Below are 24,918 nucleotides of genomic sequence, written 5' to 3'. Positions count from 1 at the left end.
TCCAAAGCTGTCACAAGAGTTGAAAGCAAAAAAATATTTGCACAACGACAAGGTAATGGTGTAGTAAGGCCGACCCCTCAGGCTGTACCACGGGTGATTGCCTCTTGAAGCGCCTTTCTCCCTGGATTCTGTGAAAGTTTGGGAATGTGTGTATAAAGGGAGAGGTTACAGGTTTACAATGTTGCAGAACAGAAGCCTGATGGCGAATGGTCCAGGAGGACCCCACGCCTGGGTGGAGTGAGCCTTATCCCCCCGGCAGAAGGACTCTGTCCTGTACTGGCAGGGCGTGATGGAGAGACCTCAATGGGATCCTTCTGGAAGGGCAAACCGTCGGAATATGGCCGGGATGCACTGGTCACTTCCACACCGCTCTGACCGTAACCACCTTGTGTACAGATTATATATACCTATGAGAGAGGTGGGCATATAAAATGATCTGATTATTTAGATTGAAAGATATCTTATGGAGAAGGAAAGTATCATCGAATTCTGGAGAAGCAGAAAGCGTCAGGAGTCCTCTGCCAGCTGGAGTGTGACCTAATGAAGGTGAATGCTACCAGAAAAACACCCTACCAGATGTCAAGGGAGAGCCCTGGAAGGTGACAACACAAAGATGAGATCCCATGGATCGAAGAGGAACAGCGTGATCCACTCTGAAGGAAATAACTTTACCAGCGGCCTGGAAGCCAGGTGTATGGCCTTAGAGGAGGAGAGCAATGCTACGGTATGCAACAGACGGCCTACCTGCTCCTGGGATGCATTGCTGGTCTGACTGCAGCACATAGCGCAGACTCCTTCCTCTGCGCTGTCACTTGTGCACGTTGACCGTATGAATCTGGCAGCCAGTGTGAAGATGGTGCTCAGAGGGAATGAGCGGGCACAGGCTACTGTGTGGGAAGAGAGCCTGCGTGAGCTTGATTGTCTGTGAGATCACGGGTATGGCCCACTGGAGAAACCTAGCACCAGTGGGATTTCCTGAATCCACTGGTGGATGGTAGACTGCCAGGCCGGAATTAAAATTGTGACCTAACGTAAAAGCTCTGCTCCTGGGGAAAAATCAGGGCTGTGGAGTCGGAGTCGTGGAGTCGGAGTCGGTATAAAATGCACCGACTCCGACTCCTAAAATATATAATAAATTGGGGACAGGAGTGCAATGCAGAATGTGCTGAATATTTTACTAAATAATAACATTTAGTATAATGCTTATATTTAAGTGAAAAATTTATTGTAGTACAATGTGAACATCAGACATTTAATTGTTTTTATGATACAATAATCAAGATATTTGGATAGAACATAAAATATATTTATTGGATACAACTTTAGAACACAAAAAACTGTAATAAATTGTAAATATGTAATACACTATGTAATATACAGTAGATTACATATATAACTTGTGTGTGTATATACACTGTGTGTATATATATATATATATATATATATATTACATATTTACAATTTATTAGTTTTTTGTGTTCTAAAGTTGTATTCCAATAAATATTTTATCAAGATATTTGGATAGAACATAAAATATTTATTGGAATACAACTTTAGAACACAAAAAACTAATAAATTGTAAATATGTAATATATATATATATATATATATATATATATATATATATATATATATATATATATATATATATATATATATATATATATATATATATATATATATATACACACAGTGTATATACACACACAAGTTATATATGTAATCTACTGTATATTACATAGTGTATTACATATTTACAATTTATTACAGTTTTTTGTGTTCTAAAGTTGTATCCAATAAATATATTTTATGTTCTATCCAAATATCTTGATTATCGTATCATAAAAATTATTAAATGTCTGATGTTCACATACACATATTCATGTACTACAATAAATTTTTCACCTAACTAAGCAATATATGTAGGAGCCGGAGTCGGAGCCGGAGTCGGAGTCGGTGCAAGAGAATTTGAGGAGTCGGAGTCGAAGGTTTGGCTTACCGACTCCACAGCCCTGGGAAAAATACCACAGTAGGATTCAGAAAAGGGGCCATACTCCTCTGTCCTGAAGGTGCTTGATCCTGGAACACAGCCTTCTTTATACCACAACGTAAGGAACCATAGATTTTCTTCTCTCCGTGCAACGCACCACTCGGGTGGGAATGAGACCAGGGTTAACGACAATCTGCACCAGGATGCCGACTGCATCTGGAAATGGTCCTGCAATCCACGTGAGTATGCGACCTAACCCCCGCCAGACTGTGTATTCTCCGTGTTTCATCTTGAGATCACAGAGGGGCTGTTCCACCTCAGTTTTCCCCATCTAAGAGAAAATTATTTGCAAAAAAAATACCATAGCAGGCAGGTCTAGGCCTCCTGCCGGTGTCTGCCTCCTAGGTGACGCTAGGTTTAAACTGATTTAGTGCAGTTGAAGAATTGACTTTTTTTTTTTTTTTTTTTAAGTGTAATTCTCATTGTCTGCCTCCTGGTGGCAGCAGCGTACACACAAGAATTCCTGTGTTCCCCATTTAAGCACCCGAGAAATGCTATTTATGGCCTTTACTAAGGGGGCATAGCTCTGGAGCTTTTAATTATGCTATAGACACATTCCCCAGAAACACCCCATTGAAGTCTATAACAATTAGCCCTGAACACTAGAAGTCCCAGAGAGGGGTCATTTAACATTTTTACCATTGGAACCCTATGGCGCTCGAAATTCCTGGGACTTCTAGTGTTAAAGGGAATTTGTCACCAGGTTTTTTTGTTTTTTTTTTTCCTCATCTGAGAGCAGTGTAATGTAGATAGACCCTGATTGCAGTGATGTGTCACTTACTGAGCTGTTTGATTCTATTAAAATGATAGCAAGGTTTTCTTTGTCGCTCCATTGGGAGACCCAGACAATTGGGTGTATAGCTTCTGCCTCCGGAGGCCACACAAAGTATTACACTCAAAAGTGTAACCCCTCCCCTCTGCCTATACACCCTCCCGTGCCTCACGGGCTCCCCAGTTTTATGCTTTGTGTGGAAGGAGGCACACATCCACTCATGCATTCCCATTTTAGTCAGCAGCAGCTGCTGATGTTATCGGTTGGAAGAAAAGAGGGCTCCCACGGGGCCCCCGGCATGCTCCCTTCTCACCCCACTACGTCGGCGGTGCTGTTAAGGTTGAGGTACCCATTGCGGGTACAGAGGCTGGAGCCACATGTCGTATTTCCTTCACCATCCCTTGGGGGCTCTGGGAGAAGTGGGATCCTGAGCGGTCATCCAGGTACTGGGACCGTGCTCCCTCCGCAGCCCCAGTGTGGAATCTGCCGGACCGGAGTATTTTCTTTATCAGGGACCGGGCCCTGCATCTGTCAGGTACTCTGTGTCCCCATGGGGACGGTTCATGGAGCGCCTGGCACCCGGACGCTGCAAGGGCTGCTAGGCCGTGAAAGCCGGGGGACTTCTGCGCCGACCGCGCCTGTTTGTCGGCCGCGGTCATAAATTTAGTCCCCGGCTTCAGTTGCGGCCTACTTGCAAAATCTCGCCCCCGGACCTGTCTGTCAGGGTAGGGGCGGGACAGCCGACCGGACGCTGCCTGGGACACACAGCGGCTGCTGATCCGTGAAAGCCGGGGGACTTCCGCGCCGACCGCGCCTGCTTGTCGGCCGCGGTCATAAATTTAGTCCCCGGCTTCAGTTGCGGCCTACTGGCAAGACTCCCGCCCCCGGACCTGTCTGTCAGGGTAGGGGCGGGACAGCCGTCCTGACGTCGGCAGTGAGGGCCGGAGCATCCTGTATGCTTCCTCCCCCCTCTTTGATCACAATAGGGACCCCAGATTCCCGCACTTTTTCCTGGTGCCGCCCACCGCTCCACTCCCCCTCTGAGAGCTCCAGCAGCCATTTTTTTCAGACATTCTGCGCTGGAGAATCATCAGGAAAGAGCTCTTCACCGCTGGGAGACCTGGAGCAGGGAATCTGGAGGACACACACGCCGCTTTTTAGCAGTCGGTAAGCCACACCGGTCATCCGGTGCTGGTCCCCCTGGGTTGCCTGAATAGATACGTTATATATATATATATATATATATATATATATAGATCTCTGTTCGGCCGGGCTGTATACTCTTCCCTTATACCCTCTGTGATCACTCCCCTGGGACACAACAGCATGTCGTCCACAAGGAGCAAGAGCGCTAAGGCACAGGGTTTCTTTGCGACCTGTACCTCTTGTGGGGCTATGTTGCCTGCGGGTTCCACCTACCCTCACTGTGAGCAATGCTTGACCCCTGTTACACTGACTCAGCCGGAGCCGGGACCACTTGTGGGCCCCTCGGCTCAGGTAGACCCCCATGCTACCACTGTCCAGGAGGCAGGGACAGAGTTTGCAGTGTTTGCTGAGAAGCTCTTTGAGTCACTTTCACAATCCATGGCTAAGTCTATGGACAAATGCTCTGCCAAGCTGCTAGAAGCCTTGCAGTCCAGACCGGTCCTTACACAGACCCAGGACACTGTTGGATCGGCGCCTCCAGGTCCCTCTCGGTCCACGCCGCAGCGCGCTCCCGGGGTGGGCTCTAGGTTTCACGTGGAGGACTCCTCCAAGGTCCACAGCCCCAGACCAGCTAAGCGGGCCCGCTTGGAATCATCAGCTTCATCACGCTGCTCAGGTTCCCGGCTGGAGGACTCGCTGGAGGACGAGGCTGAGGTCGCAGCTCAGGGCTCTGACCATGACGTTGCCCTCAACCTTGATACACCTGAAGGGGACGCCTTAGTAAATGATCTTATCTCGTCCATCAACCAGGTGTTAGATCTATCTCCCCCGTCTCCACCTATAGAGGAGTCTGCTTCTCAGCAGGAGAAACACCAGTTTCGGTTCCCCAAACGTACACGGAGTGCGTCTTTCGACCACTCCCACTTCAAGGATGCTGTCCAGAAACCCAGAGCGGTTCCGGACAAGCGCTTTACTAAGCGCCTTGCTGACACACATTACCCCTTCCCCTCTGACGTAGTTAAGGGTTGGGCTCAGTGTCCCAAGGTGGATCCTCCAGTCTCTAGATTGGCGGCTAGATCTGTGGTATCGGTTGCAGATGGCTCATCGCTAAAAGATGCCACTGACAGGCAGATAGAGCTCCTGGTGAAATCCATCCATGAAGCCACGGGCGCGTCTTTTGCCCCGGCTTTTGCAGCCGTGTGGGCACTCCAAGCTATCTCGGCTTGTCTAACCGAGATTAATGCGGTCACACGTACTTCTGCTCCGCAGGTTGCGTCTTTGACTTCTCAGGCGTCGGCGTTTTCTTCATACGCCATGAAGGCAGTCCTAGACTCTGCTAGCCGTACAGTGGTCGCATCCGCTAATTCGGTGGCAGTCCGCAGAGCCATGTGGCTGCGCGAATGGAAGGCAGACTCGGCTTCCAAGAGATTCCTAACCGGTTTGCCGTTTTCTGGCGACCGATTGTTTGGAGAACGATTGGATGAGAGGGAAAAGACTCCTCCTTACCCCAGTCCAGACCGAAGCGACCTCAGCAACGTAAGATACAATCGAGGTTTCGGTCCTTTCGCCCCTCCGCCAAGTCCCAATCCTCTTCGTCCAATATGCCGGAGAAAGGTCAGAGGAACTCCTACGCGTGGCGGTCTAAGTCACGCCCCCAAAAGGCTGCCGGAGGCACTGCCTCCAAGGCGGCCTCCTCATGACTCTTGGCATCCCCGAACCGCATCCTCGGTCGGTGGCAGGCTCTCCCGCTTTTGCGACACCTGGTGGCCACATGTTCAAGACCGATGGGTGAGAGACATTCTGTCTCACGGTTACAGGATAGAGTTCATCTCTCGTCCTCCAACTCGTTTCTTCACAACCTCTCACCCCCCCCCCCCCCCCGCTCGGGCCGACGCACTTCTTCAGGCAGTGGCCGCTCTGAAGACAGGAGTTGTGATTCCCGTCCCCCCTCAGGAACAGGGGCGCGGCTTTTACTCCAACTTGTTCGTGGTGCCAATGAAGGACGGTTCATTCCGTTCCGTTCTGGACCTCAAACTGCTCAACAGACATGTGAGAACCAGACGGTTCAGGATGGAATCTCTCCGCTCGGTCATCGCTTCGATGTCACAGGGAGACTCTCGCATCGATCGACATCAAAGATGCTTATCTCCATGTGCCGATCGCACCCGAACATCAACGCTTCTTGCGTTTCGCCATAGGGGACGAACACCTTCAGTTCGTGGCATTGCCTTCGGCTTGGCGACAGCCCCACGGGTTTTCACCAAAGTCATGGCATCCGTTGTGGCGGTCCTACATGAGGCGCCTCATGCACTTCCTAGGGAAGATGGTGGCAGCGATGGAGGCAGTGCCCTTCGCGCAATTTCATCTACGCCCACTCCAATGGGACATTCTCCACAAGTGGGACAAGAGATCGACTTCCCTCGACAAGAATGTCTCTTTCCCTGGCAACCAAGACGTCTCTTCAGTGGTGGCTTCTTCCCACTTCTCTATCGCAGGGAAAATCCTTCCTGCCCCCAACCTGGGCTGTGGTCACCACGGACGCGAGCCTGTCAGGGTGGGGAACAGTGTTTCTCCACCACAGGGCTCAGGGGACCTGGACTCCGAGGGAGTCTTCCCTTCAGATCAATGTTCTGGAGAGAAGGGCAGTGTATCTAGCCCTATTGGTGTTCCATCAGTGGCTGGAGGGCAGGCAGATCCGTATCCAGTCGGACAACGCCACTGCAGTCGCCTACATCAATCACCAGGGCGGCACTCGCAGTCGTCAAGCCTTCCAGGAAGTACGGCGAATTCTGCAGTGGGTGGAAGCCACAGCATCCACCATCTCCGCAGTTCACAGAGCTCTGGCGGCGGATGCATTAGTACAGGATTGGTCGCAGTTTCAACTGCCTTATGTGTTTCCTCCTCTGGCGATGCTACCCAGAGTATTACGCAAGATCAGGTCCGACTGCCGCCGCGCCATTCTCGTCGCTCCAGACTGGCCAAGGCGGTCGTGGTACCCGGATCTGTGGCATCTCACGGTGGGTCAACCGTGGGCCCTTCCAGACCGCACAGACTTGCTGTCACAAGGGCCATTTTTCCATCTGAATTCTGCGGCCCTCAACCTGACTGTGTGGCCATTGAGTCCTGGCTCCTAGCATCGTCAGGGTTATCTCAGGATGTCATTGCCACTATGAGACAAGCCAGGAAACCGACGTCCGCCAAGATCTATTACAGGACTTGGCGGATATTCTTGTCCTGACGCTTTGTGAATGGGTTTACTCCCTGGCCTTTTGCCTTACCCATTCTTCTTTCCTTCCTTCAATCTGGAATGGACAAAGGTTTGTCACTAAGCTCTCTCAAGGGACAAGTATCGGCGCTCTCAGTATTTTTTCAAAAGCGTCTAGCCAGGCTCCCGCAGGTCCGCACGTTCCTGCAAGGAGTATGCCACATAGTCCCACCTTACAAGCGCCCACTAGAGCCCTGGGACCTTTACAGGGTGCTAACGGCTCTTCAGAAACCACCTTTCGAGCCGCTGCGAGATGTCTCCTTATCACGTCTTTCGCAGAAGGTGGCATTTCTAGTGGCCGTTACATCACTCCGAAGAGTGTCGGATCTTGCAGCGCTGTCATGCAAAGCCCCCTTCCTGGTTTTTCACCAGGATAAGGTGGTTCTGCGTCCTGTTCCGGAATTTCTCCCTAAGGTGGCATCTCCTTTTCATCCAATCAGGATATCACCTTACCTTCTTTTTGCCCTAATCCAATTCACCGATGCGAAAAAGATTTGCACTCATTAGATCTAGTGAGAGCACTCCGGTACTACGTGTCTCGCACAGCGCCCCTGCGCCGTTCAGATGCACTCTTTGTCCTTGTCGCCGGTCAGCGTAAGGGTTCGCAGGCTTCCAAGTCAACCTTGGCTCGGTGGATCAAGGAACCGATTCTTGAAGCTTACCTTTCTTCGGGGCTTCCGCTTCCTTCGGGGCTGAAAGCCCATTCTACCAGAGCCGTGGGTGCGTCCTGGGCATTGCGGCACCGGGCGACGGCTCAGCAGCTGTCAGGCGGCTACCTGGTCTAGCCTGCACACTTTCACGAAACATTATCAGGTGCATACCTATGCTTCGGCAGATGCCAGTCTAGGTAGGCGAGTCCTTCAGGCGGCGGTTGCCCACCTGTAAGAGGGAGCCGTGTCGGCTCTATTATCGAGGTATTCTTTTACCCACCCAGGGACTGCTTTTGGACGTCCCAATTGTCTGGGTCTCCCAATGGAGCGACAAAGAAGAAGGGAATTTTGTTTACTTACCGTAAATTCCTTTTCTTCTAGCTCCAATTGGGAGACCCAGCACTCGCCCCTGTGCCCTTCGGGCTTGTTGTTCTATTGTTTCTTTGGTTTCAGTTCTCCGAACATCCTTCGGATTGAATTTACCTTAGACCAATTTATAAGTTTCCTCCTTCCTGCTCTTGCACCAAAACTGAGGAGCCCGTGATGCACGGGAGGGTGTATAGGCAGAGGGGAGGGGTTACACTTTTGAGTGTAATACTTTGTGTGGCCTCCGGAGGCAGTAGCTATACACCCAATTGTCTGGGTCTCCCAATTGGAGCTAGAAGAAAAGGAATTTACGGTAAGTAAACAAAATTCCCTTCTTCTCTGCTGCGGTTATACAGAGCTCATGAATATGCTGGACTACCTGCAGCACTCCAAGTAGTCCTGTAATGATCTGCTGATGAATCAATTATTGTATTAAAACTACCCTAAGCAGCCCAATAAGTAATTCATTACTGGAATCAGGATCTCTGCCCCTACGTAATGGTTCTCTGAGATTAGGTGGCAAAAAACGTGGTGACAGATTCCCTTTTAAATAAAATGCATTGGGCGTAAAATAAAAGCAAAAACCATTGTCCTAGTGAGAGGTCCTCTTTAAAGACCGAGTGCATAAAGTCTCTGGGGAACGTCTATAACCTAGTTGTAATATGTTAGATTACGATGCACATATGGATGTTTTAATCTTTCAAATTTACAGGAAGTTTTTCCTTTTAATGTCAGTTCCATAGTATCCACGCTGCTGGCTCTAATGGATGGATTGGACAGTCGAGGAGAGATCGTTGTGATAGGAGCCACCAACAGACTGGATTCCATAGATCCAGCGCTCAGGAGACCTGGCCGATTCGACCGAGAATTTCTTTTCAGCCTGCCAGATAGAGATGTAAGTGGTGCCCTAAATGTACAGAAAGCCAAATTCCTCCCGGCAAAGCAACCCCAATATTGTTTATTGTTGACATGACAAAGAACCCAATTCATCATTAATGCTTGTCAACTTTTTTTTTTTTTTTTTTCCCCTCCTGATAGTTTATAAACAAAAGAAAATCATCAAAATGGGAAACAAAGGGAATTTTAGAGAGAGCTACGGAGGGGGGAGGGACGGATTATCATTTTTTTTATTTTTTTTTTTTTAAGGTTGTCGTACAATCCAATAAAATGTCACATGTTGGCCTTCACGTGCACAAAACATGAACCACGGGTTATGGCAAAAATTTGTACAAAAGAAAAATATTGAATTAAAGAAACATATCATCTTTGACAAACAAACAAGAAGTGTTGATAAGCTTTAACAAAAACCCACACAAAACAGATAATGAAGCGAGCAAGAAAGATCAAACTTAAAAGGCAATCATTAAAAAAAAAAAAATGCAAATTTAATGATTAATCTTCCCCAGAAAAACGGTCAGATGTTTTCACTATGCTATGTGACTAAGTGTTGAGCGAGCACTTCCATAATCGAAGCAAAGAGAACGAACACTCAGGTGGGCGCAACTCGAGTACAGAGTAACGTCAATGGCGGACTTTTGTATCAAGATCTTCCAGGAAAATGCTTTAGTTTCCCATTAACTTCTATTAAGCTTGATACTCAAGTAGAGTGCAACCTGCTGGTTTCGAGCGCCTGAGCATGGTAGTGCTCGCTCATCACTAGTGACTACATTTTCTTCATCGTTCCTTATGGGAGACCCAGACCATGGGTGTATAGCTTCTGCCTCCGGAGGACACACAAAGTACTACACTAAAAGTGTAGCTCCTCCCTCCGAGCATATACACCCCCTGGATGACACATCTAACCAGTTTCAATGCTTTGTGTTCAGGAGGTCACACACACACATGCATTCTCTGATTTTTGATTTTTAAGATTTTTGATTTCAAAGATTTGGAAGAAAAGCGGGTCCAGTCTGGACTCCCGGCATGTCCCTTCTCACCCCACTGTGTCGGCGGTGCTGTTAAGGTTGACTTTACAAGGCTGGAGCCTTCACATGCCGCGCTCCTTCACCATCCCCTGAGGCTCTGGCTTGAAGTGGGAGCCATCACGGTTCTCACTGCTTTGCAGGAGACCGACCTCCATCCGCAGCCCTGTCAGGATCCTGTCGGACGGAGCGTTTACCCTCCCCCCAGGGACATGGCCCTGCGTCTCAAAAGCTAAGTATTGAGACGTTATTCAGGGGTCCCGGTTACTTTTATTGTGGGGAGAGTGTGTTTTGACACTTTACTGTAATTTCCGGCCGGTTCTCTGGTTTTTCCTGAGAACCGCGCCGAGGGTGCCTGCTCGTCGGCCGCATGGAAAAATCTAGGCCCCGGCTTCAGTTGCGGCCTAGTTTCGTTTTCAGTTCCCCTGCTCATGCAGGGGAACAGTGCGGCGCCGCCCACTGGCCGTTCAGCAGAGGGGAGGACACTCCTCTTTGAGGAGATGTTTCCCTCCCCTGTATCTCTCCTTGGCCCTCCGGTTCCCGCTCTTGGGCTAACCCCCGCCCCCCCTCCTCACTCCAGCGCCATTTTATCAGCGTTCACTCACTGATCGGCGCTGGCTGCTGCAACTTCTGCATCCACTGGGGGTCCGAGCTGGGAATCCGGAGGGCACACAAGAATCGGTCTGGTAAGCCACAACCTCTGGTTGTGGGCTTTATTATACACTCTCTGGGGGTCATTTTGAAGGAGTGTGTTCTTTACTGCAGAGCCTCCTCCTCAGCAGCATGTCTCACACTAGGCGCAACGCTGCAAGGCTATATGCTATATGCACGGCATGTCAGCTCATTCTGCCTGAACCGAGCACATATCCACATTGTGATGCCTGCTCTAACATGGTGGTGCCTCAGCCTGGAGCCTCCCCAGGGGTCCCTCCGGCTGCTCCGGCCCCGGTGGCTGAACCCCCGGCTTGGGTAGCATCGTTTTCTAATGCTATCTCCCAGTCCTTTGCCGACTCCATGGGACAGCTGTCCCGGACTCTGCTGACCATGCATCAGCCCCCTTCTCAGGGCGTCTCTGCTGCTCCGACTCGCTCTGCAGAGCTAACAGAGCATGTTTTAGGACCCCGTCCTCCTAAACGGAGACGCAGGGACTCTTCTCCTGCCTCGTCCCACGGCTCTGATTCACAGGCTGAATTGCAGGGCGAGGAGGATACTTTTACTGTGGGCTCAGACGCTACCTCTATGTACCCCATTGATTTATCTGAGGGTGATGCGGATGTTAGTGACTTGATTGCATCCATTAACTCCGTACTGGACCTCAATCCACCAGTGTCAGAGGAACAAGCCTCTCTGGTAGAAAAACACCAGTTTACCTCACCTAAGAGAGCAAGGAGTATGTTTTTTAACCACTCCAGTTTTCAGGCCACTGTAACCAAGCCCAGGGCCTGTCCTGACAAACGCTTTCCAAAGCGTAGTTCTGATGACCGTTTTCCTTTTCCACCAGAAGTGGTCAAGGAGTGGGCTCAGTCACCAAAGGTAGATCCTCCGGTGTCTAGAATCTCAGCCCGGACAGTCGTATCTGTGGCCGATGGCACCTCTCTTAAGGATCCCACTGACCGCCAGGTTGACCTTCTGGCCAAATCTGTATATGAGGCGGCAGGAGCCTCGTTCTCCCCGTCCTTTGCAGCAGTGTGGGCTCTTAAGGCAGTCTCTGCTTCTCTGGCGGAGATACATTCCCTCGCCAGGGACTCTATACCCGAGATGGTTGCCTTAACCTCCCAGGCTTCGGCTTTTTCATCCTATGCCATGTCTGCCATTCTGGAGGCTTCTCACCGCACTGCGGTGGCTTCCGCTAATTCCCTCGCGATCCGCAGGATCTTGTGGCTTCGAGAGTGGAAAGCAGACGCTTCTTCCAAGAAGTATCTTGCTGGGCTCCCCTTTGCTGGGTCCCGGCTGTTCGGTGAACAATTGGATGAAATAATTAAGGAGGCTACTGGCGGGAAGAGTACTTCCTTGCCACAAACTAAAACCAGGAAACCTGTCCAGGGCAGGAACCAGTCGAGGTTTCGTTCCTTTCGTTCCTCTAACTGGTCATCCTCTAAGCCCTCAGCTTCGTCCACCAAGGATAGAAAACCCAGCTGGCGCGCGAAGCTGCGTCCTCAGAAGAACGAAGGAGCCGCTGCCACTAAGGCAGCCTCCTCTTGACTATCTGGCTGCGCCAGCAACGTCCTTGGTCGGTGGCAGGCTCTCCCACTTTGGCGACGTGTGGTTTCAACACGTCTCCGATCAGTGGGTGCGGGATATCATCTCCCACGGCTACAGGATAGAATTTTCTTCCAGCCCGCCAAACAGATTTTTTATGTCCACTCCCCCCTGCTCCAAAGCCGCCGCCTTCTCACAGGCCGTGGCATCCTTGCAGGCCAACGGAGTAATTGTTCCGGTTCCCGCCCGGGAACGGTTCAGAGGTTTCTAGTCAAACCTCTTCCTAGTCCCCAAGAAGGACGGTTCCTTCCGGCCCATCCTGGATCTCAAGCTTCTCAACAAGCATGTTCAGATGCGGCACTTCCGCATGGAATCTCTGCGATCGGTCATTGCCTCAATGACCCAAGGAGATTTTCTAGCATCCATCGGCATCAGAGATGCCTATCTGCATGTGCCAATTGCAGTTTCACACCAGCGTTGGCTACGTTTTGCAATCGGAGAGGAACATTTCCAATTCGTGGCTCTCCCCTTCGGGTTAGCCACGGCTCCTCGTGTATTCACCAAGGTCATGGCAGCAGTGGTTGCGGTTCTGCATCTCCAGGGGTTGGCAGTAATCCCTTACCTGGACGACCTTCTAGTCAAGGCCTCATCCAGTGCAGACTGTCAGCGGAGTGTCTCGCTCACTCTCACCACGCTTGTTCATTTCGGGTGGCTTGTCAATCTGCCCAAGTCCACTCTGACCCCGACCCAGAAACTTACGTACCTAGGGATGCAATTCGAGACTCTGCCGGCACTTGTGAAGCTGCCCTCAGTCAAACAGCAGTCCCTTCATCTGGCGGTGCGTTCTCTGTTGAAGCCCCGCCGTCATTCCATCAGGCACCTCATGCAGGTGCTGGGTCAGATGGTGGCGTCAATGGAAGCGGTTCCCTTTGCCCAGTTCCATCTGCGTCCCCTGCAGCTGGACATTCTCCGCTGTTGGGACAAGCGGACCTCTTCCTTGCACAGGCTAGTGACTCTGTCGCCACAGACCAGGGGCTCTCTCCAGTGGTGGCTTCGGCCCCTCTCTCTGTCTCAGGGACGCTCCTTCCTGACTCCGTCCTGGGTGATCCTCACCACGGACGCCAGTCTCTCCGGCTGGGGAGCAGTATTTCTCCACCACCGAGCACAGGGCACTTGGACTCCGTCCGAATCAGCCCTCTCGATCAATGTGCTGGAAATCAGGGCTGTACTTCTAGCTCTCGTAGCCTTTCACCATCTTTTGGCAGGCAAGCACATTCGAGTCCAGTCGGACAACGCGACGGCAGTTGCCTACATCAATCACCAGGGCGGGACTCGCAGCCGCCTGGCAATGTTGGAGGTTCCACGCATCCTTCAGTGGACTGAGGACTCAAAGTCCACCATATCCGCAGTCCACATCCCAGGCGTAGAAAACTGGGAGGCAGATTATCTCAGCCGTCAAACCGTGGACAGCGGCGAGTGGGCCCTGCATCCGGCAGTGTTCTGGTCAATCTGCCGCAAGTGGGGCACTCCGGAAGTGGATCTAATGGCATCCCGGCACAACAACAAGGTCCCGGTTTACGTGGCTCGTTCCCACGATCCTCAGGCCTTGGCAGCGGATGCGCTGGTTCAAGATTGGTCTCAGTTCCGTCTGGCCTATGTGTTTCCCCCTCTAGCGCTCTTGCCCAGGGTTCTGCGCAAGATCAGAATGGAGGGCCGTCGAGTCATGCTCATTGCTCCAGACTGGCCCAGGCGAGCGTGGTACCCAGACCTGCGCAGTCTGTCCGTAGAGGTGCCGTGGCGTCTCCCGGACCGCCCAGACCTTCTCTCTCAAGGTCCGTTCTTCCGCCAGAATTCTGCGGCTCTCAGATTGACGGCGTGGCTCTTGAGTCCTGGATCCTGACGGCTTCAGGCATTCCCTCTGAGGTCATCTCCACCATGTCTCAGGCTCGGAAGTCTTCCTCGGCCAGGATTTACCACAGGACTTGAAGGATTTTCCTGTCCTGGTGTCGCTCTTCCGGCCATGCTCCTTGCCTGTTTTCTTTGCCGACCATCCTGTCCTTTCTACAGTCCGGCCTGCAGCTAGGACTATCCCTCAATTCCCTCAAAGGACAGGTCTCGGCTCTGTCAGTGTTGTTCTAGCGGCGTATCGCCCGACTGGCCCAGGTGCGCACCTTCATGCAGGGCGCATCTCACATCATTCCGCCTTACCGGCGGCCTTTGGATCCCTGGGACCTTAATCTGGTCCTCACGGCCTTACAGAAACCCCCCTTTGAGCCTCTTAGGGAGGTTCCTTTGTTCCGACTTTCACAGAAAGTGGTCTTTCTGGTGGCCATAACTTCTCTCAGGAGAGTCTCTGATTTGGCTGCGCTCTCTTCGGAGTCACCCTTTTTGGTTTTTCACCAAGACAAGGTGGTTCTCCGTCCGACTCCGGACTTTCTCCCTAAGGTGGTGTCTCCTTTCCACCTTAACCAGGACATTACATTGCCTTCCCTTTGTCCGGCCCCTGTGCATCGCTTTGAGAAAGCGTTGCATACTTTGGATTTGGTGCGGGCACTCCGGATCTATGTGTCACGCACCGCCGCTCTTAGGCGGTGCACCTCTTTTTGTACTAACCACGGGTCAGCGCAAGGGTCTCTCGGCTTCTAAACCGACCCTAGCTCGTTGGTTTAGGTCGGCCATATCCGATGCCTACCAATGTTCTCAGGTGCCCCCACCGCCAGGGATTAAGGCACACTCGACCAGAGCTGTCGGTGCCTCCTGGGCTTTCGGGCACCAGGCTACGGCTCAGCAGGTCTGTCAGGCTGCCACTTGGTCTAGTCTGCACAACTTTTCGAAGCACTACCAAGTGCATGCTCATGCTTCGGCAGATGCGAGCTTGGGCAGACGCATCCTTCAGGCGGCTGTCGCCCATTTGTGAAGTTAGGTTTTGCCTACTTCTCAGTTTTTCTGTTTATTCCCACCCATGGACTGCTTTGAGACGTCCCATGGTCTGGGTCTCCCATAAGGAACGATAAAGAAAGAGAATTTTGTTACTTACCGTAAATTCTTTTTCTTATAGTTCCGACATGGGAGACCCAGCACCCTCCCTGTTGCCTGTTGGCAGCTTTCTTGTTCCGTGTGTTTTCACCGGCTGTTGTTGTAGACAGAGGTTCCGGTTATTCCGGGTTTTACTCTATCTCTACTTATGGGTGGATGTCCTCCTTCAGCTTTTGCACTAAACTGGTTAGATGTGTCATCCAGGGGGTGTATATGCTCGGAGGGAGGAGCTACACTTTTAGTGTAGTACTTTGTGTGTCCTCCGGAGGCAGAAGCTATACGCCCATGGTCTGGGTCTCCCATGTCGGAACTATAAGAAAAAGAATTTACGGTAAGAAACAAAATTCTTTCTCTCCTTATCTGCATGTTTCTTAATTATTCAGTGATTCTTATTAAATTTAATTTTCCCCTTGTTCTAGTAGTAACTCACGATTGTAACACTATTTCTGTTTATTGCTAGGCAAGGCTGGAAATTCTCAAAATTCATACCAAAGAGTGGAATCCCAAACCTTCAGAAATGTTTCTGCAAGAATTAGCAGAGAAGTGTGTTGGTAAGAATTTTTTGTTATTTGGGTCCATGTAAGGTTAGAATTGAGCATATCCCACATCTGCATTTTTTGGTAACTGGTGCTTTATCTTCTCTCCTGAAGGTTATTGTGGTGCTGATATAAAATCTGTGTGTGCTGAAGCCGCCCTGTGTGCTCTGCGCAGACGATACCCTCAGATCTACACCACCTCGGACAAGTTGTTGTTGGATATATCCACTATTAAAATTACTGCCAAAGACTTCATAATAGCCATGCAGAAAATTGTGCCTGCTTCACAGAGAGCGGTGGTGTCTCCGGGCCAAGCGCTGTCCTCCATTATTCAGCCTCTGCTGCAGAGCACGCTGCACAGCATCCTAGTGGCCTTGAGGAAAGTTTTCCCACATGCAGAAGAAGGACTCAAGAGCAAAGAATCTGGTGCGTAAACTGTATTTAGTATGAAAATGTTCATTGTAATGACTGCAACTTGTGGAAAATCAGAAGGAAAATTTCACTGTAATGTGTTGTGGGATTCGCCCTATATAGTGCAAATTAAAAAAAAAAAATAATCTGCAAAAAGTATCTGCTAAAAATTAAAAAAAAAAAAATAATAATTTTGACAATTTGCACAAAAATTAGGTTTTTTCTGCAGGGTTTTGATTTTAACATTTCAGTTATCTATTTTTAGCCTCCTCAAACGCCATGCTGGATGAGGACTTGCTGTACAGTGATGACGAGCAGCCCTCCATGTTTGAAAATGGGATTGTTCACAAGATCCCCAACAGCCAAAAAGAAAATCGTCCGTTTCTCCACCTCAGTGTGTGAGTATTTGTACTGTAATGGGTCTAGAAGTCTAAGTTTCATTAATGAATCTAAGGCTGGAAATAATTTTCCTGGAAAATATATATATATATATATATATATATATATATATATATATATATATATATATATATATATATATATATATGTATATATATATATATATATATATATATATATATATATATATATATATATATATATATATATATATATATATATATATCTCTCTATATATATATATATCTATATATATATATCTATATATTTAAATATTTTCTTTATCGTTCCTATGGGAGACCCAGACCATGGGTGTTTAGCTTCTACCTCTGGAGGACATACAAAGTACTACACTTAAAAGTGTAGCTCCTCCCCCTGAGCTTATACACCCCCTGGTGAGCAGACCCAGCCAGTTTATCGCTTTGTGTTCAGGAGGCATACATCCACACATGCATTCTCATATGATTTTTTCCTTTTGGAACGAGATTGAAGAGTGGGGTCCACGTCTGGACCCCCGGCATGTCCCTTCTCACCCCACTGTGTCGGCGGTGTTGTAAGGTTGATTCCTAGGCTGAAGCCTTACATGCTGTGCTCCTTCACCATCCCTCCTGGGCTCTGGCTTGAAGTGGGAGCCAGCACGGTCTCCATGCTTGGCAGGAGACCGGTCTCCATCCGCAGCCCTTCAGGACCCTGCTGGAACGGAGCGCTCATCCCCAGGGACCTGGCCCTGCGTCTCAGAAGCTAAGTACCTGAGACGTTTATATTTCGGGGTCCCTGTACTTTATTGTTGGGGGAGAGTCTGCTTATTATGTTTACTGACATTTCCGGCGGGTTCTCTAGCTGTCACCTGAGAACCGCGCCGATGGTGCCTGCGCGTCGGCAGCGCTGCTCAAATTTAGGCCCCGGCTTCGCCGGAGGCCTATTTTCTGTTGCACTGCCCTCGCATGTCACTCATGCAGAGGGACAGGCTCGGCTCCTCCCGGCTCCCGTTCTGTACAGGGGAGGGACACTCCCCACTGCAGTGTGTCCCCTCCCCTGTAGGTCTCAATGGCCCTCCAGATCCCGCTCCTCAAGCAAGTCCCGCCCCCTCTGCGCTCCGGCGGCCATTTTTTCAGCGTTCTCTCTGCGATCAGTCATTGCAGCGCTGGTATGCAGCATCCCTGCTGAGGTGCTGTGCTTGGGGGTCCGGGCTTCGGGATCTGGAGGGCACACAACACCGCACCAGTGGTCTGGTAAGCCACAACCAGTCTCCGGTTGTGGACCTCGGTATATACTCTCTGGGGGTCATTCTCTGGAGAGCCCCCACTCCAGCAGCATGATGTCTCACACAAGGAGCAAGGCCCCAAAGCTTTATACTGCATGCGCTGCATGTAAGCTCCTGCTGCCTGAACCGAGCACCTTTCCACATTGTGATGTCTCCTCTAACTTGGCGGTGCCACAGCCTGGAGTCTCACCCCCAGTGGTCTCTCAGGCTGGTGCTGCTCCTGTGGCTGAACCCCCGGCTTGGGTAGAATCCTTTTTCTAGGTCTATCTCCCAGTCGTTTGCGGAGTCCATGGGACTTCTGTCCAGGACTCTGATGAATATGCATCAGCCCCCTTCACAGGGTGCCTCTGCTGCTAGGGGTCTCTCAGGACCGGAGCTCAGAGGATTCATCATCAGGGCCCAGACCCCGTCGTCCTAAGAAGAGACGCAGGGTTTCCTCTCCCTCCTCCTCCCGTGGCTCTGATTCCAGAGCTGACTCGCAGGATGAGGAGGATGCCTTTACAGGGGGCTCGGAGGCTACCTCCATTTACCCCATTGATCTGTCCGAAAGTGACTCAGATCTTAGTGACTTGATTGCTTCTATTGTGTGTGTGAGAGTGTGTTATGTAACCTTTGTGACATTTCCGGCCGGTTCTCCGGTTTTCACCAGAGAACCGCGCCGAATGTGCCTGCGCGCCGGCCGCATTGTAAAATTTAGGCCCCGGCTTCGGCTGCGGCCTACTTTCGTTTTCACTGCCCCTGCATGTCAGTCATGCAGAGGGACAGTGCGGCGCCGCCCACCGGCCGTTCAGCACAGGGGAGGACACTCCTCTCTGAAGAGATGTTTCCCTCCCCTGTATATCTCCTTGGCCCTCCGGTTCCCACTCTTGGACTAGGCCCCGCCCCCCCTCCTCACTCCGGCGCCATTTTATCAGCGTTCTCACACTGATCGGCGCTGGCTGCTGCATCTCTGCAACCTGTCTGGGGGTCCGAGCTCTGGGATCCGGAGGGCACACAAAACGGTCTGGTAAGCCACAACCTCTGGTTGTGGACCTTCTTATACACTCTCTGGGGGTCATTCTGAAGGAGTGTGTTCTTTACTGCAGAGCCCCCACTTCAGCAGCATGTCTCACACTAGGAGCAAGGCTGCAAGGCTGTACTCAATATGCACTGCATGTAAGCTCGTACTGCCTGAACCGAGCACATATCCTCATTGTGATGCCTGCTCTAACATGGTGGTGCCTCAGCCTGGAGTCTCCCCAGTGGTCCCTCCGGCTGCTCCGGCCCCGGTGGCTGAACCCCCGGCTTGGGTAGAATTGTTTTCTAAGTCTATCTCCCAGTCCTTTGCCGTCTCCATGGGACAGCTGTCCCGGACTCTGCTGAGCATGCATCAGCCCCCTTCTCAGGGCGCCTCTGCTGCTTCGGCTCGCTCTGCAGAGCTCACAGAGGATTCTTCATCTGCTCCCAGACCCCGTCCTCCTAAAAGGAGACGCAGGGTCCCCTCTCCTTCCTCGTCCCGCGGCTCCGATTCACGAGCCGACTCGCAGGACGAGGAGGATGTCTTTACTGGGGGCTCGGACGCTACCTCCATGTGCCCCATTGATCTGACCGAGGGTGATGCAAATGTTAGTGATTTGATTGTGTCCATTAATTCTGTACTTGACCTCAATCCGCCAGTATCAAAGGAGCAACCCTCTCTGGCAGAAAAGCACCAGTTTACCTTGCCTAAGAGAACAAGGAGTGTGTTCTTTAACCACTCCAGTTTTCAAGCCACTGTGTCCAAGCCCAGAGCCTGTCCTGACAAACGCTTCCCAAAGCGTGGTTCTGATGACCGTTTTCCTTTTCCACCAGAGGTGGTCAAGGAGTGGGCTCACTCACCAAAGGTAGACCCTCCGGTGTCTAGACTCTCAGCCCGGACAGTTGTATCTGTGGCTGATGGCACCTCACTTAAGGATCCCACTGACCGCCAGGTTGACCTCCTGGCCAAGTCTGTCTATGAGGCGGCAGGGGCCTCGTTCTCCCCATCCTTTGCAGCAGTGTGGGCTCTCAAAGCCATCTCTGCTTCCCTAGAGGAGATGCATTCCCTCACTAGGGACTCTATGCCTGAATTGGTTGCCTTAACTTCCCAGGCTTCAGCCTTTTCAGCCTACGCCATGTCTGCCATGCTGGAGACCTCTTACCGCACTGCGGTGGCCTCCACTAATTCCCTCGCTATCCGCAGGATCTTGTGGCTTCGAGAGTGGAAGGCAGATGCTTCCTCAAAGAAGTACCTTGCTGGGCTCCCATTTGCTGGGTCCAGGCTGTTCGGTGAACAACTGGATGAAATAATTAAGGAGGCTACTGGCGGGAAGAGTACTTCCTTGCCACAGACTAAAACCAGGAAACCTGTCCAGGGCAGGAACCAGTCGAGGTTTCGTCCCTTTCGTTCCTCTAACTGGTCGTCCTCTAAGCCCTCGGCCTCGTCCACTAACTCAGCCAAGGACCAGAAGCCCACCTGGCGCAAGAAGCCGCGTCCACAAAAGTCAGCAGGAGCTGCTGCCACCAAGGCAGCCTCCTCTTGACTATCTGGCCGAGCCAGCAAGGTCCTTGGTCGGTGACAGGCTCTCCCACTTTGGCGACGTGTGGTTTCAACACGTCTCCGATCAGTGGGTGCGGGATATCATCTCCCACGGCTACAGGATAGAATTCTCTTCCAGCCCGCCAAACAGATTTTTCTTCATCGTTCCTTATGGGAGACCCAGACCATGGGTGTATAGCTTCTGCCTCCGGAGGACACACAAAGTACTACACTAAAAAGTGTAGCTCCTTCCTCCTAGCATATACACCTCCTGGATAACCAAATATAGCCAGTTCAATGCTTTGTGTTCAGGAGGCACACATCCACATTCATGCATTCTCATCTGATTTTCATTTTAAAGAGTTGGAAGAAAAGCGGGTCCAACCTGGACTCCCGGCATGTCCCTTCTCACCCCACTGTGTCGGCGGTGTTGTTAAGGTTGATTTCAAGGCTGGAGCCTTACATGCCGCGCTCCTTCACCATCCCTCGGGCTCTGGCTTGAAGTGGGAGCCAGCACGGTTCTCACTGCTTTGCAGGAGACCGGTCTCCATCCGCAGCCCTTTCAGGACCCTGCCGGACGGAGCACTCATCCCTCAGGGACCTGGCCCTGCGTCTCACAAGCTAAGTATTGAGACGTTATTGTCAGGGGGGTCCCTTGTACTTTAATGTTTGGGAGAGTGTGTTTTGTACTATTTGTGACATTTCCGGCCGGTTCTCCGGTTTTCACCAGAGAACCGCGCCGAGGGTGCCTGAGCGCCGGCCGCATTCTAAAATTTAGGCTTCGGCTGCGGCCTAGTTTCGTTTTCACTGCTCCTGCATGTCAGTCATGCAGAGGGACAGTGCGGCGCCACCCACCGGCCGTTCAGCTCAGGGGAGGACACTCCTCTCTGAGGAGATGTTTCCCTCCCCTGTATATCCCCTTGGCCCTCCGGTTCCCGCTCTTGGGCTAGGTCCCGCCCTCACTCCGGCGCCATTTTATCAGCGTTCTCACACTGATCGGCGCTGGCTGCTGCATCTCTGCATTCTGTCTGGGGGTCCGAGCTGTGGAATCCGGAGGGCACACAAAACGGTCTGGTAAGCCACAACCTCTGGTTGTGGACTTTCTTATACACTCTCTGGGGGTCATTCTGAAGGAGTGTATTCTTTACTGCAGAGCCTCCACCTCAGCAGCATGTCTCACACTAGGAGCAAGGCTGTACTCAATATGCACTGCATGTAAGCTCGTACTGCCTGAACCGAGCACATATCCTCATTGTGATGCCTGCTCTAACATGGTGGTGCCTCAGCCTGGAGTCTCCCCAGTGGTCCCTCCGGCCCAGGAGGCTGAACCCCCGGCTTGGGTAGAACTGTTTTCTAAATCTATCTCCCAGTCCTTCGCCGACTCCATGGGACAGCTGTCCCGGACTCTGCTGAGCATGCATCAGCCCCCTTCTCAGGGCGCCTCTGCTGCTTCGGCTCGCTCTGCAGAGCTCACAGAGGATTCTTCATCTGCTCCCAGACCCCGTCCTCCTAAGAGGAGACGCAGGGACCCCTCTCCTTCCTCGTCCCGCGACTCCGATTCACGAGTCGACCCGCAGGACGAGGAGGATATCTTTACTGGGGGCTCGGACGCTACCTCCATGTGCCCCATTGATCTGACCGAGGGTGACGCAGATGTGAGTGACTTGATTGCGTCCATTAATTCTGTACTGGACCTCAATCCGCCAGCATCAGAGGAGCAGCCCTCTCTGGCAGAAAAGCACCAGTTTACCTTGCCTAAGAGAACAAGGAGTGTGTTCTTTAACCACTCCAGTTTTCAAGCCACTGTGTCCAAGCCCAGAGCCTGTCCTGACAAACGCTTTCCAAAGCGTGGTTCTGACGACCGTTACCTTTTCCACCAGAGGAGGTCAAGGAGTGGGCTCACTCACCAAAGGTAGACCCTCCGGTGTCTAGACTCTCAGCCCGGACAGTTGTATCTGTGGCTGATGGCACCTCACTTAAGGATCCCACTGACCGCCAGGTTGACCTCCTGGCCAAGTCTGTCTGAGGCGGCAGGGGCCTCGTTCTCCCCATCCTTTGCAGCAGTGTGGGCTCTCAAAGCCATCTCTGCTTCCCTAGAGGAGATGCATTCCCTCACTAGGGACTCTATGCCTGAATTGGTTGCCTTAACTTCCCAGGCTTCAGCCTTTTCAGCCTATGCCATGTCTGCCATGCTGGAGGCCTCTCACCGCACTGCGGTGGCCTCCGCTAATTCCCTCGCTATCCGCAGGATCTTGTGGCTTCGAGAGTGGAAGGCAGATGCTTCCTCAAAGAAGTACCTTGCTGGGCTCCCATTTGCTGGGTCCAGGCTGTTCGGCGAACAACTGGATGAAATAATTAAGGAGGCTACTGGCGGGAAGAGTACTTCCTTGCCGCAGACTAAAACCAGGAAACCTGTCCAGGGCAGGAACCAGTCGAGGTTTCGTTCCTTTCGTTCCTCTAACTGGTCGTCCTCTAAGCCCTCGGCCTCGTCCACTAACTCAGCCAAGGACCAGAAGCCCTCCTGGCGCAAGAAGCCGCGTCCACAAAAGTCCGCAGGAGCTGCTGCCACCAAGGCAGCCTCCTCTTGACTATCTGGCCGAGCCAGCAATGTCCTTGGTCGGTGGCAGGCTCTCCCACTTTGGCGACGTGTGGTTTCAACAAGTCTCCGATCAGTGGGTGCGGGATATCATCTCCCACGGCTACAGGATAGAGTTATCTTCCAGCCCGCCAAACAGATTTTTTCTGTCAACTCCCCCCTGCTCCAAGGCCGCCGCCTTCTCTCAGGCCGTGGCATCCTTGCAGGCCAACGGTGTAATTGTACCGGTTCCCGCCAGGGAACGGTTCAGAGGTTTTTACTCAAATCTCTTCCTAGTCCCCAAAAAGGACTGTTCCTTCCGGCCCATCCTGGATCTCAAGCTTCTCAACAAGCATGTTCAGGTGCGGCATTTTCGCATGGAGTCTCTGCGATCAGTCATTGCCTCAATGACCCAAGGAGATTTCCTGGCATCCATCGACATCAGAGATGCCTATCTGCATGTGCCAATTGCAGTTTCACACCAGCGTTGGCTACGTTTTGCAATCGGAGAGGAACATTTCCAATTCGTGGCTCTCCCCTTCGGGTTAGCCACGGCCCCTCGAGTATTCACCAAGGTCATGGCAGCAGTGGTTGCGGTTCTGCACCTCCAGGGGTTGGCAGTGATTCCTTACCTGGACGACCTTCTAGTCAAGGCTTCATCCAGCACAGACTGTCAGCGGAGTGTCTCGCTCACTCAATTCGGGTGGCTTTTCAATCTGCCCAAGTCCACTCTGACCCAGACCCAAAAACTCACGTACCTAGGGATGCAATTCGAGACTCTGCCGGCACTTGTCAAGCTGCCCTTAGTCAAACAGCAGTCCCTCCATCTGGCGGTGCGCTCTCTGTTGAGGCCCCGCCGTCATTCCATCAGGCACCTCATGCAGATGCTGGGTCAGATGGTGGCGTCAATGGAAGCTGTTCCCTTTGCTCAGTTCCATCTGCGTCCTCTGCAGCTGGACATTCTCCGCTGTTGGGACAAGCGGACTTCTTCCTTGCACAGTTTGGTGGCTCTGTCGCCACAGACCAGGAGCTCTCTTCAGTGGTGGCTTCGGCCCCTCTCTCTGTCTCAGGGACGCTCCTTCCTGACCCTGTCCTGGGTGATCCTCCCCACGGATGCCAGTCTATCCGGCTGGAGAGCAGTATTTCTCCACCACCGAGCACAGGACACTTGGACTCCGTCCGAATCAGCCCTCTCGATCAATGTGCTGGAAATCAGAGCTGTGTTCGTAGCCTTTCACCACCTGTTGGCGGCAAGCACATTCGAGTCCAGTCAGACAACGCGACAAGTTGCCTACATCAATCACCAGGGCGGGACTCGCAGCCGCCTGGCAATGTTGGAGGTTCAACGCATCCTTCAGTGGACGGAGGACTCAAAGTCCACCATATCCGCAGTCCACATCCCAGGCGTAGAAAACTGGGAGGCAGATTATCTCAGCCGTCAAACCGTGGACAACGGCGAGTGGGCTCTGCATCCGGCAGTGTTCCGGTCGATCTGCCGCAAGTGGGGCACTCTGGAAGTGGATCTAATGGCATCCCGGCACAACAACAAGGTCCCGGTTTACGTGGCTCGCTCCCACGATCCTCAGGCCTTTGCAGCGGACGCGCTGGTTCAGGATTGGTCCCAGTTCCGTCTGTCTTACGTGTTTCCCCCTCTAGCTCTCTTGCCCAGAGTCCTGCGCAAGATCAGAATGGAGGGCCGTCGGGTCATACTCATTGCTCCAGACTGGCCCAGGCGAGCTTGGTACCCAGACCTGCTCCGTCTGTCCGTAGAGGTGCCGTGGCATCTCCCGG

At 51.8% G+C, this 24,918-nt stretch overlaps 1 protein-coding gene across 2 annotated transcripts in view; it reads left to right on the top strand.

Annotated features, from left to right (window-relative positions):
* The window catches only part of ATAD2 (ATPase family AAA domain containing 2), a 289,706-nt gene that overhangs the window by 146,036 nt on the left and 118,752 nt on the right, over window positions 1-24,918 (top strand). For both annotated transcript variants that reach the window (XM_075352894.1, XM_075352895.1), the window contains exons 14-17: window positions 8,985-9,144; window positions 15,867-15,957; window positions 16,057-16,368; window positions 16,619-16,751. In XM_075352894.1, coding sequence (XP_075209009.1) covers window positions 8,985-9,144; window positions 15,867-15,957; window positions 16,057-16,368; window positions 16,619-16,751 — 696 coding nt within the window. The remainder of the gene's footprint in view (window positions 1-8,984; window positions 9,145-15,866; window positions 15,958-16,056; window positions 16,369-16,618; window positions 16,752-24,918) is intronic.

The sequence above is a fragment of the Anomaloglossus baeobatrachus genome, chromosome 6 (assembly GCF_048569485.1).
Source record: "Anomaloglossus baeobatrachus isolate aAnoBae1 chromosome 6, aAnoBae1.hap1, whole genome shotgun sequence".
In the NCBI taxonomy this organism is placed as follows: Eukaryota; Metazoa; Chordata; class Amphibia; order Anura; family Aromobatidae; genus Anomaloglossus; species Anomaloglossus baeobatrachus.
This window is presented reverse-complemented; position numbering and strand designations above follow the sequence as displayed.